At 47.4% G+C, this 17,971-nt stretch overlaps 1 protein-coding gene and 3 non-coding genes across 4 annotated transcripts; 1 reads left to right on the top strand and 3 right to left on the bottom strand.

The window, feature by feature from the left end:
• Window positions 1-602: 602 nt before the first annotated feature.
• On the bottom strand, window positions 603-676 carry TRNAI-AAU. Its single transcript has one exon. It is a non-coding gene; the product is annotated as a tRNA-Ile (tRNA).
• Window positions 677-2,221: 1,545 nt separating this feature from the next.
• TRNAT-AGU lies at window positions 2,222-2,295 on the bottom strand. The gene has a single exon. It is a non-coding gene; the product is annotated as a tRNA-Thr (tRNA).
• Window positions 2,296-8,887: 6,592 nt separating this feature from the next.
• Window positions 8,888-8,959, bottom strand: TRNAW-CCA. The gene has a single exon. It is a non-coding gene; the product is annotated as a tRNA-Trp (tRNA).
• A 4,106-nt stretch (window positions 8,960-13,065) lies between these two features.
• On the top strand, window positions 13,066-14,324 carry RRS1 (ribosome biogenesis regulator 1 homolog). The gene has a single exon (XM_038769000.1). The coding sequence runs from the start codon at window positions 13,102-13,104 to the stop codon at window positions 14,131-14,133; it is 1,032 nt and encodes a 343-aa protein (XP_038624928.1). The 5' UTR covers window positions 13,066-13,101; the 3' UTR covers window positions 14,134-14,324.
• The last annotated feature ends 3,647 nt before the right edge of the window (window positions 14,325-17,971 follow it).

Raw genomic sequence — 17,971 nt, 5'->3', positions numbered from 1 at the left:
ACAACCTGATCACCTGGTAAATTCCCCAGCGCTTAGAACAGTGCTCTGCACATAGTAAGCGCTTAATAAATGCCATTATTATTATCATCATCATCATCATTATTATTATTATCAGCTGGGTGACTTTGGGCAAGTCACTTAACTTCTCTGTGCCTCAGTTACCTCATCTGTAAAATGGGGATGAAGACTGAGCCCCCCGCCCATGGGACAACCTGATCACCTTGTATCCCCCCAGCGCTTAGAACAGTGCTTTGCACCCAGTAAGCACTTAATAAATGCCAGCATTATTGTTACTAAGAGCTTGGCAAGTACAGGTTCTTCCTGATGTACAAGTTCTTCCCGCGTGACTCAGTGGAACGAGCCCGGGCTTGGGAGTCGGAGTTCATGGGTTCTCCAGTTGTCAGCCGTGTGACCTTGGGCAAGTCACTTCTCCGAGCCTCAGTTCCCTCATCTGTAAAATGGGGATGAAGACTGTGAGCCCCACGTGGGACAACCTGATCACCTTGTATCCCCCCACAGCGGTTAGAACAGTGCTTTGCACGTAGTAAGCGCTTAACAAAGGCCATCATTATTATTAGGCCGAGGAACGAAAAAGAAAATTATGGCCCGTACGGGGATCGAACCCGCGACCTTGGCGTTATTAGCACCACGCTCTAACCAACTGAGCTAACCGGCCACTTAATGGACATGTTTGGTCGCCCTTCTTAAATAGGGAAATCAAAGTGCTTCAGCCCTGTGGAGGCCAGAAATTTGTTTTTTTTTTTGTCTACAAGGAAGTCCTGCCTCGGTCATTGAAAAGACCTGGGGTAACGACGTCCGTGATTCCGAAGGAACAAGGTGACACAGAGAGGGATGGTCAGTACCCCAGGGCGAACAGCGTGGCTCAGTAAAAAAAGCACGGGCTTGAAGGTCAGAGGTCATGGGTTCTAATTCCGACTCCACCCCTTGTCAGCTGGGTGACTTTGACATGTCACTTCACTGTGCCTCAGTTCCCTCATCTGTAAAATGGGGGTGAAGACTGTGAGCCCCACGTGATTACGTTGTATCCCCACAGTGCTTGGCACACAGTAAGTACTTAATCATTATTAATAATAATAATAATAATAATAATAATAAATAAAAAGGGTAGGAAATCTAACAAATCTCCCCTATCCGGGCCCCTAGGGGCAAAAACCCAGGAGACAGCAATATAAAGATCCTTGTTGGAGACAGAGAAGAATCTGTGGGTGTGAATGAAAGGGTTTTGGAGCTGGAAAAAGGGTAGGAAATCTAACAAATCTCCCCTATCCGGGCCCCTAGGGGCAAAAACCCAGGAGACAGCAATATAAAGATCCTTGTTGGAGACAGGGAATAATCTTTGGGTGTGAATGAAAGGGTTTTGGAGCTGGAAAAAGGGTAGGAAATCTAACAAATCTCCCCTATCCGGGCCCCGAGGGGCAAAAACCCAGGAGGCAGCAATATGAAGATCCTTGTTGGAGACAGGGAAGAATCTTTGGGTGTGAATGAAAGGGTTTTGGAGCTGGAAAAAGGGTAGGAAATCTAACAAATCTCCCCTATCCGGGCCCCGAGGGGCAAAAACCCAGGAGACAGCAATATAAAGATCCTTGTTGGAGACTGGGAAGAATCTTTGGGTGTGAATGAAAGGGTTTTGGAGCTGGAAAAAGGGTAGGAAATCTAACAAATCTCCCCTATCCGGGCCCCTAGGGGCAAAAACCCAGGAGACAGCAATATGAAGATCCTTGTTGGAGACAGGGAAGAATCTGTGGGTGTGAATGAAAGGGTTTTGGAGCTGGAAAAAGGGTAGGAAATCTAACAAATCTCCCCTATCCGGGCCCCTAGGGGCAAAAACCCAGGAGACAGCAATATAAAGATCCTTGTTGGAGACAGGGAAGAATCTTTGGGTGTGAATGAAAGGGTTTTGGAGCTGGAAAAAGGGTAGGAAATCTAACAAATCTCCCCTCTCCGGGCCCCTAGGGGCAAAAACCCAGGAGACAGCAATATAAAGATCCTTGTTGGAGACTGGGAAGAATCTTTGGGTGTGAATGAAAGGGTTTTGGAGCTGGAAAAAGGGTAGGAAATCTAACAAATCTCCCCTCTCCGGGCCCCTAGGGGCAAAAACCCAGGAGACAGCAATATAAAGATCCTTGTTGGAGACTGGGAAGAATCTTTGGGTGTCAATGAAAGGGTTTTGGAGCTGGAAAAAGGGTAGGAAACCAACCCGAGGCACCGCTGGGATTCGAACCCAGGATCTCCTGTTTACTAGACAGGCGCTTTAACCAACTAAGCCACGGCGCCGAGTGAAAGTAGCAGATCCCACCCGCTGTCCTGTGGCATTGAAGGGCGACGTATCAGTCTGGAAGGATGTTTCAGTTCTCTGTTTATTGACATTGGAGGGTGGAAACCAAAACTCAAAGACAGTAGTCAAATACAGACACGTGGACGCAGAGAGGAGGGGAAAAAGAGGCAGAAGCAGACACCGAGAAAGCATTCTCTTAAGATAGAGGGGAAATGATGATACTATTTAGACTGTGAGCCCACTGTTGGGTAGGGACTGTCTCTATATGTTGCCAATTTGTACTTCCCAAGCGCTCAGTACGGTGCTCTGCACACAGGAAGCGCTCAATAATAATAATGTTGGCATTTGTTAAGCGCTTACTATGTGCAAAGCACTGTTCTAAGCGCTGGGGTAGGTACAAGGTAATCAGGTTGTCATCATCATCATCATCATCAATCGTATTTATTGAGCGCTTACTGTGTGCAGAGCACTGGACTAAGCGCTTGGGAAGTACAAATTGGCAACATCTAGAGACAGTCCCTACCCAACAGTGGGCTCACAGTCTAAAAGGGGGAGACAGAGAACAAAACCAAACGTACTAACAAAATAAAATAAATAGAATAGATATGTACAAGTAAAATAAATAAATAAATAGAGTAAAAAATATGTACAAACATATATACAGGTGCTGTGGGGAAGGGAAGGAGGTAAGATGGGGGGATGGAGAGAGGAAGGAAGGGGCTCAGTCCACGAGGGGCTCACAGTTTTTATCCCCATTTTACAGATGAGGGAACCGAGGCCCAGAGAAGTGAAGTGACTCGCCCAACATCACACAGCTGACAAGGGGCGGAGCCGGGATTTGAACCCATGACCTCTGACTCCAAAGCCCAGGCTCTTTCCACTGAGCCACGCGGCTTCCCCTCATAAATACGATTGATGATGATGACAGAGACGTGATACAACTCTTGATATAAAAGGGAAAAAAAGGGATGGGAGAGGGAGGGTGTGATGGAAGTGGAAGCTCAGAAGTGGAAATAAAAATCTGGACATCGTCTTTGGAGGGGGGGGGATCGCTCCCAAACGCTTAGTACAGTACTCTGCACATAGTAAACGCTCAGTAAGTACGATTGAAGGACCCCCCTCTTCACAGCCTCGCAAGAAAAAGGTGAAAAATCGTTGCGACGGGGATGGGATTGGAACCCACGCGTGCAGAGCACAATGGATTTTCATCACAGGGGGGCTGCTTAATTGTGCATTCTTCATTTTTCCCATTTTTATTCCAAGTCTCCTCCTCCTCCTCCTCCTTCCTTCATTCAACTAATCGTATGTGCAGAGGACTGTAGGAAGCGCTTGGGAGAGTACAGTGAAACAGACTCATTCCCTGACCACAATTACAGTCTTGGGGTGAGTGAGGGGGGGATTAATATAAATAAATCAATTACAGATACGTCGTGGTTCAGAGCAATAATTTCGTGTTGGGGGGAGAAAGGAGAAACCCTAAGACAGTGAATGTAAGATCTTCGACTAGATTGCAAAATTGTTGAGCGCAGAGATCATGTCTAATATCTCTAGTCTGCAAGCTCGTTGGGGCAGGCCCTATCAATCAATCAATCGTATTTATTGAGCGCTTACTATGTGCAGAGCACTGTACTAAGCGCTTGGGAAGTACAAATTGGCAACACATAGAGACAATCCCTACCCAACAGTGGGCTCACAGTCTAAAAGCTCACAGCCCTACTGAGAGCTCACCTCCTCCAGGAGGCCTTCCCAGACTGAGCCCCTTCCTTCCTCTCCCCCCCGCCCCCCTCTCCATCCCCCCATCTTACCTCCTTCCCTTCCCCACAGCACCTGTATATATGTATATATGGTTGTACATATTTATTACTCTATTTATTTATCTTGTACATATCTATTCTATTTATTTTATTTTGTTAGTATGTTTGGTTTTGTTCTCTGTCTCCCCTTTCTAGACTGTGAGCCCGCTGTTGGGCAGGGACTGTCTCTATGTGTTGCCGACTTGTACTTCCCAAGCGCTTAGTACAGTGCTCTGCACACAGTAAGCGCTCAATAAATACGATTGATTGATTGATTGATTGAGGCAGAGAACGTGTCTAGCCACTCTGTACTGTTCTCTCCCGAGCGCTTAGTACAGTGCTCTGCACATAGGAAGCGCCCAATAAGTACAACTGATTGATTGAGTTCTCCCAAGTGAGAGTGTTCTGTACACAGTAGTTAAACCTCAATAAGTACCGTTTATTGATTGATTGATTGATTGACCGTGGCTCTGACTTACTCCTCTCGGTCATTCAGTGAAAACTTCTAATTGATTCATTGGTTTCTGGCTCTGCCACTTGTCTTCTGGGCGACCTTGGGTAAGTCATTTCACTTCTCCGTGAAGAGAATTCACGTAAAATTCAAGTAAAATAAATATTTATTTATTTTACTTGTACATATCTATTCTATTTATTTTATTTTGTTAGTATGTTTGGTTTTGTTCTCTGTCTCCCCCTTCTAGACTGTGAGCCCACTGTTGGGTAGGGACTGTCTCTATATGTTGCCAATTTGTACTTACCAAGCGCCTAGTACAGTGCTCTGCACATAGTAAGCGCTCAATAAATACGACTGATTGATTGATTGATTGATTGATTGATTGATTCTCCGTGCCTCAGTTCCCTCCTCTGTAAAATGGGGTTCGGATGGTAAGCCCCAAGTAGAACATGGAGTGTGACCAACCTGATTACCTTGTATCTACCACCTAGAGTTTTGTACAGTGTCTGGTACATAGTAGGCACTTAACAAATACCATTTTTTTTTAAAAGAAAGACAATAATTAAGATGTCCAGAAAATTGATTTAATTGGTTTTCTGTTATACGTATGTGTCTGTGTGGGTAATGATGTCTGGTACATAGTAGGCACTTAACAAATACCATTTTTTTTAAAAGAAAGACAATAATTAAGATGTCCAGAAAATTGATTTAATTGATTTTCTGTTATACATATGTGTCTGTGTGGGTAATGATTGGTTTCCAGTTAACGGACGTAACCGGCTCCTGATTCATTACTAGAAGACAAGGCCTATGTGATTCTTCAGTGTTATCGCTGGGCAGTGATGACCGGTCACTCAATCGATTGGAATTAACATATTGATTTTTATTTTGGTTCAGTCCTATCGATAAAATAGGTTTCATTCATTCATTCATTCATGATGTCCATCATCCTCAGTGGTATTTATTAAGCACTTACTGTATTCAGGGAACTGTATTAATCAATCAATCAATCAATCGTATTTGTGGAGCGCTTACTGTGTGCAGAGCACTGTACTAAGCGCTTGGGAAGTACAAGTTGGCAACATATAGAGACAGTCCCTACCGAGCAGTGGGCTCACAGTCTAAAAGGGGGAGACAGAGAACAAAACCAAACATACTAACAAAATAAAATAAATAGAATAGATACGTACAAGTAAAATAAATAAATAAGTAGAGTAATAAATATGTACAAACATATATACATATATACAGGAAAATGTTTGGGGAAGTACGATGTCAGTGATGACATGGGAAGCAGGGTGTCTTAGTGAAAAGAACACGGGCCCGGGCCTCGGGGGACCTGAGTTCTAATCCCTGCTGTGTCACTTGTCTGCTGTGTGATCTTAGGCAAGTCACTTAACCTCTCCCTGCCTGAGTTTCTTCATCTATGAAATGGGCATTAAGCCCGACTCCCTCCTACCCAGACTGTAAACTTCATGTGGGACAACTGTGTTCCAAGTGACCACCTTGTATCTACCCCAGTAAGTACAATAGTGCCCGGCACATAGTAAATGCTTAACAAATACAATAATAATAGTAATGATGATGATAATGATGATGTCACTGGGGAAAGTTGCCCTACAGGGGGTTGTTTAACAACAACAACAATAATAGTAATTATAATAATAATGACATTACTGGGGAAAGTATCCCTACAGGGATGCTTAAAAAATACTATAATAATAGTAATGATGATGATAATGATGATGTCACTGGGGAAAGTTGCCCTACAGGGGGTTGTTTAACAACAACAACAATAATAGTAATTATAATAATAATGACATTACTGGGGAAAGTATCCCTACAGGGATGCTTAAAAAATACTATAATAATAGTAATGATGATAATAATGACATCATTGGAGAAAGTCACCCTACAGGGGGATGCTTAACAAATACAATAATAATATTATCACTGGGGAAAATCTCCCTGTGCAGGGCTTAAGAAATACAATAATAGTAATGACATCACTGGGAAAAGTCTCACTACAGGGGACTTAACAAATATAATAATAATAATAATGGTAATGATAATGATAACAACGACATCACTGGGGAAAGTCTCCCTGCAGGGCAGCTTAACAAATGTAATAATAATGATAACAATGACATCACCCGGGAAAGTATCCCTGCCCAGGGGGGGGTGACTGTGGCTGAATTAAGAGGGGGGTCCCTGGCGCTTTGCCCACACACGAACATCTGAGCACTTAGTACAGTGCTCAAGTGCTTAGTACAGTGCTCTGCACACAGTAAACGCTCAATAAATACAGTAAGCGCCCAATAAATACGATTGAATGAATGAATGCATCTGCCCTTGGCCCAGGTTCCATCTAAGCCATTCTGAGTTTCATGCTCAAGAATGGCTTAGGAAATGGGTGAGGACCGAGGGGTATCTGCTGCTGATGACATAAGCGCTTAGTACAGTGCTGTGCACACAGTATGCGCTCAATAAATACGATTGAATGAATGAGTGACATCACAGAGAGAATCTGTCACGGGACCACAGAACCAATCCATTCTTTCTGCGTGTGCTGCTGGGCACAGGAGGTCTGGGAGGAAAAGAGTGTGGATGACTCTGTGCAAACCATCACTGCTATTGAAAACAAAAAACAAAAACCCTCAATCATATGTCCTGCTGTCCATGGGTCATCCCTTTACCCTCTTAAGCAAAGGGGACCTGGGTTTGAATCCTTTTAGACTGTGAGCCCACTGTTGGGTAGGGACTGTCTCTATATGTTGCCAACTTGTACTTCCCAAGCGCTTAGTACAGTGCTGTGCACACAGTAAGCGCTCAATAAATACAATTGATTGATAATCCCAGCTCTACCACCTATTTGCTGTGTGACCTTGAGCAAGTCACTTAACTTCTCTGTTTCCTCAGTTCCCTGATGTGCAAAATGGGGATTCAGTACCTGTTCTCCTCCTTAGACTGCGAGCCCTGTCAGGGACCTGATTATCTTGAATCTACCCAGTCCTTAGTACAGTACTTGGCCTGTATCGTAATCATCTTCATTATCAGTAGTATTTATTGAGCGCTCACTGTGTGCAGACCTGGGTTCTAATCCCGACCCCGCCACTTGTCTGCTTTGTGAAATTGGGCAAGCCACGTCACTTCTCTATGCCTCAGTTTCCTCAACTGTAAAATTCGATACCTCGTTCTCCCTCCTACGAAGACTGTGGGCCCCACGTGTAGGACAGGGATTGTGTATGACCTGACTAACTTTTGTCTACCCCATTTATTTAGTGCTTACAATGTGTACAATGAGTGCTTACCTGTATATATGTTTGTACATATTTATTACTCTAATCATTTATTTATTTATTTCACTTGTACATATCTATTCTATTTATTTTATTTTGTTAGTATGTTTGGTTTTGTTCTCTGTCTCCCCCTTCTAGACTGTGAGCCCACTGTTGGGTAGGGACTGTCTCTATATGTTGCCAACTTCTACTTCCCAAGCGCTTAGTACAGTGCTCTGCACACAGTAAGCGCTCAATAAATACGATTGATTGATTGATTAGCACAGTACTCCGCACACAGTAAGCGCTCAATATATTGATTGATTCTGGGGGCCTCAGTTACCTCATAATAATAATAATAATGATGGCATTTATTAAGCGCTTACTATGTGCAAAGCACTGTTCTAAGCGCTGGGGAGGTGACAAGGTGAGCAGGTTGTCCCACGGGGGGCTCACAGTCTTAATTAAGCCCCATTTTATAGATGGGCCTCAGTTACCTCACCAGTTACCTCATCAGTTACCTCATCTGTAAAATGGGTTTTACAGATTTTTACAAAATTTTTACAGCTGTTTTACAGTTTTACAAAATTTTAGAGATGGGCCTCAGTTACCTCATCAGTTACCAAATCAGTTACCTCATCTGTAAAATGGGTTTTACAGATTTTTACAAAATTTTTACAGCTGTTTTACAGTTTTACAAAATTTTAGAGATGGGCCTCAGTTACCTCATCAGTTACCAAATCAGTTACCTCATCTGTAAAATGGGATTAATTAAGACTGTGAGCCCCCCGTGGGACAAGCTGCTCTCCTTGTAACCTCCCCAGCGTTTAGAACAGTGCTTTGCACATAGTAAGCGCTTAATAAATGCCATCATTCTCATTATTATATACTCTTTTATATGTCCATAATGGGGTAATTGTGAACCCCATGTGGCACAGGGAATGTATCCACCCTAATTAGTTGGGGTGTACCCCAGCGCTCAGTACAGTGCCCGGCACGGAGTAAGCGCCTCACAAACATCATTACAAAGAAAAAAAAAGCCCTGTCAGAAGGGAAAAAACGGATTTGACCCCGACGTGATTTGAACACGCAACCTTCTGATCTGGAGTCAGACGCGCTACCGTTGCGCCACGAGGTCCCCGTGCCCTGCCGCTCCGACAGCTCGCCTCAAGACCGCTGGGGGCGCAGGACTTGTCAGGGGATCAGCTCATTATTCATTCATTCGTTCGTTCGTCTGTTCGTTCGTTCGTTCGTTCGTCTGTTCGTGTGTTCGTGTCTTCGTTTGTTCGTTCGTCTGTTCGTTCGTTCGTCTGTTCGTCCGTTCGTTCGTTCGTTCGTTCGTTCGTCTGTTCGTTCGTTCGTCTGTTCGTCCGTTCGTTCGTTCGTTCGTCATCATCATCATCAATCGTATTTATTGAGCGCTTACTATGTGCAGAGCACTGTACTAAGCGCTTGGGAAGTACAAATTGGCAACATAGAGAGACAGTCCCTACCCAACAGTGGGCTCACAGTCTAAAAGGGGGAGACAGAGAACAAAACCAAACATACTAACAAAATAAAATATTCCTTTCTCTCATCTACTTGGAGGTCCTCCCAGTTCTTCCCTTCGTTCGTTCGTTCGTTCGTCCGTTCGTCCGTCCGTTCGTTCGTCTGTTCGTTCGTTCGTTTGTTCGTTCGTTCGTTCGTCTGTTCGTTCGTCCGTTCGTTCGTTCGTTCGTCTGTTCGTTCGTTCGTCTGTTCGTTCGTCTGTTCGTTCCTTCGTTCGTTCGTCTGTTCGTTCGTTCGTCCGTTCGTTCATTCATTCACTCATCATCATCATCATCATCATCAATCGTATTTATTGAGCGCTTACTGTGTGCAGAGCACTGTACTAAGCGCTTGGGAAGTACAAGTTCGCAACATATAGAGACAGTCCCTACCCAACAGTGGGCTCACAGTCTAAAACGGGGAGACAGAGAACAAAACCAAGCATACTAACAGAATAAAACAAATAGAATAGATATGTACAAGTCAAATAAATAGAGTAACAAATATGTACAAACATATATACGTATATACAGGTGCTGTGGGGAAGGGAAGGAGGTAAGATGGGGGGATGGGGAGGGGGACGAGGGGGAGAGGAAGGAAGGGGCTCAGTCTGGGAAGGCCTCCTGGAGTAGGTGAGCTCTCAGTAGGGCCTTGAAGGGAGGAAGAGAGCTAGCTTGGCGGATCACTCGTTCATTCATTCATTCAATCGTATTTATTGAGCGCTGACTGTGTGCAGAGCACTGTACTGAGCCACTTGTCAGCTGTGTGACTTTGAGCAAGTCATTTAACTTCTCTGGGCCTCAATTCCCTCATCAGTAAAATGGGGATTAAGACTGTGAGCCCCCCGTGGTACAACCTGATCGCCTTGTAACCTCCCCAGCGCTTAGAACAGTGCTTTGCACATAGTAAGCGCTTAATGAATGCCGTTATTATTATTAGTAGTAGTAGTAAACACGATTGAACGAATGAATGAATGAAAAAGCGGGCATTAGGAGGGTGAAGCGCAGCACGGCGCGCCTCTCCTGCGCGCATGCGTGGTAAGAGGGCGCTCCTCGCCTCCCTCCCCAATAAATCAATATGTAGTCCAGTGCTCTGCACACAGTAAGCGCTCAATAAATACGATTGAATGAATGGATGAATAAACACGATTGAACGAATGAATGAATGAAAAAGCGAGGATTAGGAGGGCGAGGCGCAGCACGGCGCGCCTTTCCTGCGCGCATGCGTGGTAAAAGGGCGCCCTTAGCCTCCCTCCCCAATAAATCAATATTTAGTCTAGTGCTCTGCACAAAGTAAGCGCTCAATAAATACGATTGATTGAATGAATGAATGAATGAATGGGGAAGCAGCGTGGCTGGGGAAGCAGCTGGAAAGAGCCCGGGCTTTGGAGTCAGAGGTCATGGGTTCAAATCCCGGCTCCGCCACATGTCAGCTGTGTGACTTTGGGCAAGTCACTTAACTTCTCTGGGCCTCAGTTCCCTCATCTGGAAAATGAGAATTAAAACTGTGAGCCCGCTGTGGGACAACCTGATCACCTTGTAACCTCCCCAGCGCTTAGAACAGTGCTTTGCACATAGTAAGCGCTTAATAAATGCCATTATTATTATTATTAAACAGGATTGAACGAATGAATGAATGAAAAAGCGGGGATGGGGAGGGTGAGGCGCAGCCCGGCGCGCCTCTCCTGCGCGCATGCGTGGTAAGAGGGCGCCCTTAGCGTCCCTCCCCAATAAATAAATATTTAGTCCAGTGCTCTGCACACAGTAAACGCTCACTAAATACGACTAAATGAATAAACACGATTGAACGAATGAGTGAATGAAAAAGCGGGGATGGGGAGGGTGAGGCGCAGCACGGCGCGCCTCTCCTGCGCGCATGCGTGGTAAGAGGGCGCCCTTCCTCAGCCTCCCTCCCCAATAAATAAATATTTAGTCCAGTGCTCTGCACACAGTAAGCGCTCAATAAATACGATTGAATGAATGAATGGGGAAGCAGCGTGGCTGGGGAAGCAGCTGGAAAGAGCCCGGGCTTTGGAGTCAGAGGTCATGGGTTCAAATCCCGGCTCCGCCACATGTCAGCTGTGTGTCAGCTGTGTCAGCGCTTAATAAATGCCATCATTATTATTATTATTATTATTATTATTAGTGCTTGCCTAAGGTTGATAAAACTGTGGTATTCAGTGGTTTATAGTTAAGTGCTTCCTGTGTGACAAGCCCTGGGCTAAAGGCTGGACCAGATCCCAAGTAATCAGATCAGAAATGGTCTTTCCCACCCAGAGATAGGGAGAGCAGGTATCTTTTCCCCATCTAGTGAAATCCCATGGGCTCTACTCAGTCCAGCTACCTCCTTGACGTCTCATCTCTTCCTTGAAACACTTTTGGACCTCGGTTTTGCTGACACGGTCATAATCTAGCTCTCCTACTGCTCTGACGGCCCCTTCTCAGTTTTGTTCCCTCGTTCTACTTTTGCGTCTCATCCCTTAACTGTCAGTGTTCCCTCAAGATCAATCAATCAATCAATCGTATTTATTGAGCGCTTACTATGTGCAGAGCACTGTACTAAGCGGAAGACTCTGTTCTGGCCTCCTACTCTTCTCTCTCTACTCCCTCTCTCTCGACCAACTCATCCACCTAAGTGGCTTCAGCTACCTCCTCTCTGGGGCTGATTCCCAAGTCTCCCTCTCTTACCCTGACCTCTCATCTAACCAGCAGCCCCACGTTTCCTCTTGCCTCCAGGACATCTCCACACAGATGAAGAAAAGATTTAGGCAGGAAAATTTCCATCTTGGGGGGACTTCATTCGATAGGAGGGATTGGCTGTACCCTACATCTGTGAAAGTGTGTGTAGAATGAGTTCTGAGCCCCCTCTTTCCTCTCCCCCTCCTTCCCCTCTCCATCCCCCCCCACCTTACGTCCTTCCCTTCCCCACAGCACCTGTACATATGTATATATGTTTGTACGTATTTATTACTCTATTTTACTTGTACATATCTATTCTATTTATTTTATTTTGTTAATACGTTTTGTTCTCTGTCTCCCCCTTCTAGACTGTGAGCCCACTGTTGGGTAGGGACCGTCTCTATATGTTGCCAACTTCTACTTCCCAAGCGCTTAGTACAGTGCTCTGCACACAGTAAGCGCTCAATAAATACGATTGATTGATTGATTGACTTTGGGCAAGTCACTTAACTTCTCTGGGCCTCAGTTCCCTCATCTGGAAAATGAGAATTAAAACTGTGAGTCCGCTGTGGGACAATCTGATCACCTTGTAACCTCCCCAGTGCTTAGAACAGTGCTTTGCACATCGTAAGCGCTTAATAAATGCCATTATTATTATTATTAAACACGATTGAACGAATGAATATTACTCTATTTATTTATTTAACTTGTACATAGCTATTCTATTTTATTTTGTATGTTTGGTTTTGTTCTCTGTCTCCCCCTTTTAGACTGTGAGCCCACTGTTGGGTAGGGACTGTCTCTATAATGTTGCCAACTTGTACTTCCCAAGCGCTTAGTACAGTGCTCTCCACACAGTAAGCGCTCAATAAATACGGTTGACGAGGATGAAAAAGCGGGGATTAGGAGGGCGAGGCGCAGCCCGGCGCGCCTCCCCTGCGCGCATGCGTGGTAGAAGAGCGCCCTCCCTCTCGGCCCCCCCCGCCCTCGCGGGTCACCGGAAGTGAAGCGTCCACTTCCGGTCGGGCGTCGGGCCCGGCTCGGCACGCGTAGTCGGATCGCCTCAGAAGCCGCCATGACGGTCCCGGCGGAGGTGCTGGCCCGGGCGGAGCGGGACGAGGCGGAGAAGCGGCGGCGGCTGACGGTGCCCAAGGAGCTGGAGCTGGAGTTCGACCTGGGCCACCTGCTCGCCACCGACCGCAACTGCACGGCCGCCCTAAAGCGGCGGGCCGGGCCGGGGCTGGAGCCGGGCCTGCGGGCCCTGGCCCGGGACAACACCCAGCTCCTCGTCAACCGGCTGTGGCGGCTGCCGGCGACGCGGGTGGAGGAGGCGGTGGTGGTGCGGCTGCCCGAGCCCGCCACCCGCCTGCCCCGGGAGAAGCCGCCGCCCAAGGCGCGGCCGCCCACCCGCTGGCAGCAGTTCGCCCGCCTCAAGGGCATCCGCGCCCGCAAGAGGCCCGGCCTGGTGTGGGACGAGGCCCGGCGGGAGTGGCGGCGTCGCTGGGGCTACCGCCGGGCCGGGGACCCCACCGAGGACTGGCTCATCGAGGTGCCCGACCACGCCGACCCTTTGCAGGACCAGTTCGCCGAGAGGGCCCGCGCCAAGAAGGAGCGGGTGGCCCGGAACGAGCTCAACCGGCTGCGCAACATCGCCCGGGCCCACAACGTCCCCCTGCCCGGCCCGGGGGGGCTGCGACCCACCGGACACCAGGACCGGGACGAGCTGGGCCGGGCCGAGCGGGTGGCCAAGCGATCCACCGCCTCCGTCGGACGCTTCCAGGAGCGGCTGCCCAAGGAGAAAGCCCCGAGGGCTTCCGGGAGGAGGAGGCGTTTCCGGCCGCTCCTCGGCGACCTGGCGGCCGAGAGGAAGGCCCAGATGGACGTGCTCCGCCTCCTGGGCAGCAAGAAGCCCAGGCTGGACGTCGCCCGAGCCGCCAACAAGCAGATGCGGGAGGAGGACCGGGAGGAGGCGGCGGCCAAGAGGAGGAAGATGGGACCGAGGGGCAAGCGCAAGGGTGGGCGGCCCGGGACCGGGCCCGGGACCGGCAAGCGCCGGGGGGCCCCCCCGGGGGGCAAGAAGAAGAAGGGAGGGAAGCGGAGGAAGTGACCCCCGCTGGACCTGCACCGGAACGGGACGATGGTACGGCTTGGCCCCCCCCGGTGCGACCGTTTCTCGCAGAACGCGCCCGCTGACTGAGTAGAACACGGCCGAAGAAAGGGCCGCCCCACCCCAGTGGGAGTTGAGCTCGGAGGGAACATCTCTTAAGGCTGAGCGGCTTGTTGAGAACACCCCTTAAGGCTGAGCGCCTTGTTGAGAACACCCCTTAAGGCTGAGCGCCTTGTTGGGAACATCCCTTAAGGCTGAGCGGCTTGTTGGGAACACCCCTTAAGGCTGAGCGGCTTTTTGAGAACATCCCTTAAGGCTGAGCGTCTTGAGAACACCCCTTAAGGCTGAGCGGCTTGTTGAGAACACCCCTTAAGGCTGAGCGGCTTGTTGAGAACATCCCTTAAGGCTGAGCGGCTTGTTGAGAACATCCCTTAAGGCTGAGCGGCTTGTTGAGAACACCCCTTAAGGCTGGGCGTCTTGAAAACATCCCTTAAGGCTGAGCGTCTTGTTGAGAACACCCCTTAAGGCTGAGCGGCTTTTTGAGAACATCCCTTAAGGCTGAGCGTCTTGAGAACATCCCTTAAGGCTGAGCGGCTTGAGAACATCCCTTAAGGCTGAGCGTCTTGTTGAGAACACCCCTTAAGGCTGAGCGGCTTTTTGAGAACATCCCTTAAGGCTGAGCGTCTTGAGAACATCCCTTAAGGCTGAGCGGCTTGAGAACATCCCTTAAGGCTGAGCGTCTTGTTGGGAACATCCTTTAAGGCTGAGCGGCTTGTTGAGAACACCCCTTAAGGCTGAGCGGCTTTTTGAGAACATCCACTTAAGGCTGAGCGGCTTGTTGAGAACATCCATTATGGCTGAGCGGCTTGTTGAGAACATCCCTTAAGGCTGAGCGTCTTGGTGAGAACATCATTTAAGGCTGAGCGTCTTGGTGAGAACATCATTTAAGGCTGAGCGTCTTGTTGACCGAAGAAAGGGCCGTCCCACCCTTGAGCTCCCTTAAGGCTGAGCGTCCTGACCGACGGCCGAAGAAAAGGCCGAGTTGAACTCTTTGGGAAGGGCCGTCCCACCCTTGAGCTCCCTTAAAGCTGAGCGTCCTGACCGACGGCCAGAGAAAGGGCCGAGTTGAACTCGGAGGGATCATCCCTTAAGGCTGAGCGTCCTGTTGACCAGCTGGGGGGCAATCGCTGCCCTTCTGCCACCAGTCGTGCCCGGGCTTTGGGTGGCTCCAAACCCGAGCCGGCCGGCCCAAGGAGGCCAAAAAGCAGCCTGCAGTCCAGCGTCTGGTTCTTCTAATTCGGCGGCCCCGGGGGGGAGAAAGTAGACGGGAAGTTTAACCCTGATGGAGACACAAATCAGTATTAAATTTTCTGGTCGCACTGAAAGCGTGGTAAATGGCTTGTTGTTTCATTGCAAGACTACGCCCAAACTACGCGTCCAACTCCATTTCTATTCAGTGGCATTTATTGAGACTGCAGTGCGAGGAGCCCTTTGCGCTTACTGTGTGCCGGGCACTGTTCTAAACGCTGGGGTAGCTAATCAGGGTGGGAACACTGTCCCCCCCTTATTGAGACTGCAGTGCGAGGAGCTCTTTGCACTTACTGTGTGCCGGGCACTGTTCTAAACGCTGGGGTAGCTAATCAGGGTGGGAACACTGTCCCCCCTTCTAGACTGTGAGCCCCTTGTTGGGTAGTCACCAACTCTATAGGTTGCCGACTTGTACTTCACAAGCGCTTAGTACAGTGCTCTGCATACGGTAAGCATTCAGTAAATACGATTGAATGAATGAATGAATGTCCGCGTCCCACGTGGGGCTCACAGTCTTCATACCATTTTTCGGATGGAGTAACTCGGGCACAGAGAAGTGAAGTGACTTGTCGGACTTTTTAGACTGTGAGCCCACTGTTGGGTAGGGACTGTCTCTATGTGTTGCCAATTTGTACTTCCCAAGCGCTTAGTACAGTGCTCTGCACATAGTAAGCGCTCAATAAATACGATTGATTGATTGATTGACAGCAGACAAGTGGCAGAGCTGGAATTAGAATCCAGGTCCTCTCAATCCCAGGCCTGTGTTCTGTCCACTAAGCCTTGTACCAAGCATTTGGAAAAGTGAAATAATAGTTCTCAAATTTTCAACACAATTGGTTCCGGAACACTGCACTGAAAATCCGATCCTATCTTCCCTGTTACAGTATCATAAATCGGGAATTGGACAAACTACCCAGAATTGTCTATACAATTATAGATTATTTATGTAGCAGTATCGGTTAGTAGCATTTATTGAGTTCCTATTCTGTTCACAGCATTGCACTAAAGGTATATGTGAGTACCATATTAATAATAATAATAATGATGGCATTTACTAAGCGCTTACTATGTGCAGAGCACTGTTCTAAGCACTGGGGTATGTACTGTGGTACCATAGTACATAGATGTCATACCTGCCCTCACGGAGTTTAAATTTGGGAGGGGAAGACGTGCACTGAAATACAAGTAGGAGGAAGTAAAATAGTATAAAGAGTACTTATATAGTTGTGATGCATTAATGCGTCCTATCTAGACTGTAAGCTCCCCTTTAGACTGTAAGCGTGTTGTGGGCAGGGAATATGTCTGTTTATTGTTATATGGTACTCTCCCAAGCCCTTACTAGAGTGCTCAGCACACAGTAAGTGTTCAATAAATATGATTGACTATTCCCCACTTGTGCATTCTTTCCCAGAGCTTAATGTGGTGCTCAATGCACAGTAAGTGCTTACTAAATCCTATTTCTCCTAATGTATTTATAGTGTCAGTTTCCATAATAGGATAGCTGGTATTTCCCCCATCAGAAGTAAAATGAATGTGGTGGTCCTTATTTCCCACCCCCTCCATTCGGTTAAAGTTTTTAAAATTGCTTCCCCATTTCCCTTGTGGCTCTGAGACCCTTTCTAAAGCAATCACACCCTCAGGGCTCATATGATAAAAATAAATCAGTTTAAAAAACTAATGGTGTAGAAGTGCATAAGCCATATCAATCAATCAATCGTATTTATTGAGCACTTACTGTGTTCTGAGCCCTATACAAAGTGCCTGGGAGAGGACAATATAACGAGAGTTGGTAGGTACATTCGTTGTCCACATGAGGTTTCTGTAATTTGAAGACTTCCTGGAAAAGATGCTATCCCTGCTGCTGGTTTTAAATCCCCAGATCCACAAATAATTTTGTATCCACAGTTCTAGGTCATGGGTAGGGGTTCAATGTGATTTAATTGCAACAAAGGGAAATCTGTCCAGTGGTCATTAAAATGCCCATCAACAAAACAGGCTGTTGGAGTGAGCTTCCAAATTATAGGCTGGTGAGTCATATCCATACGTCACAAACTGGTGGCATCTATAATCAAAATTTGGGGTCCGTGAGCCTGTTGGGGAAAGGGAGCAAGGTTTCTGGGTGGGAGGTGCCTGCCTCATAATTAATGCTATTTATTGAGCGCTTTCTCTGCAGAGCACTGGACTAAATGCAGTGCTTGGGAGAATACAACAGAGTTGGTAGACATGTTCCTTGCCCACCAGGAGCATGAAGTCTAGCGTCCTGTTTGAGGTTGGGCGTGTGTCCGTCCATCCAGTACTTGAGGGAAGAGATGCTCATTCAGTGGTATTTATTTGGTACCTATTATGTGCAAGCTATTGTACTAAACACTGAGAATAATGTATGGGTGAGAATTAGACATGGTCACTGGCTTCCAAATGTCTCAATCTAAAAATAAGGGAAAACATAAATTGAGTAATGGCTAGAGCAACTGGGTAGCCCCAAAAGCCACCAAAATACTGGTTACCAACAGGAGGTACAAATGATAGTTCT

Source organism: Tachyglossus aculeatus, chromosome Y4 (genome assembly GCF_015852505.1).
Source record: "Tachyglossus aculeatus isolate mTacAcu1 chromosome Y4, mTacAcu1.pri, whole genome shotgun sequence".
NCBI lineage: Eukaryota > Metazoa > Chordata > Mammalia > Monotremata > Tachyglossidae > Tachyglossus > Tachyglossus aculeatus.
This window is presented reverse-complemented; position numbering and strand designations above follow the sequence as displayed.

Excerpts from the sequence above, each read along its gene's own strand:
- RRS1 (XM_038769000.1), top strand. The coding sequence starts at position 13,102 with ATGACGGTCCCGGCGGAGGTGCTGGCCCGGGCGGAGCGGGACGAGGCG.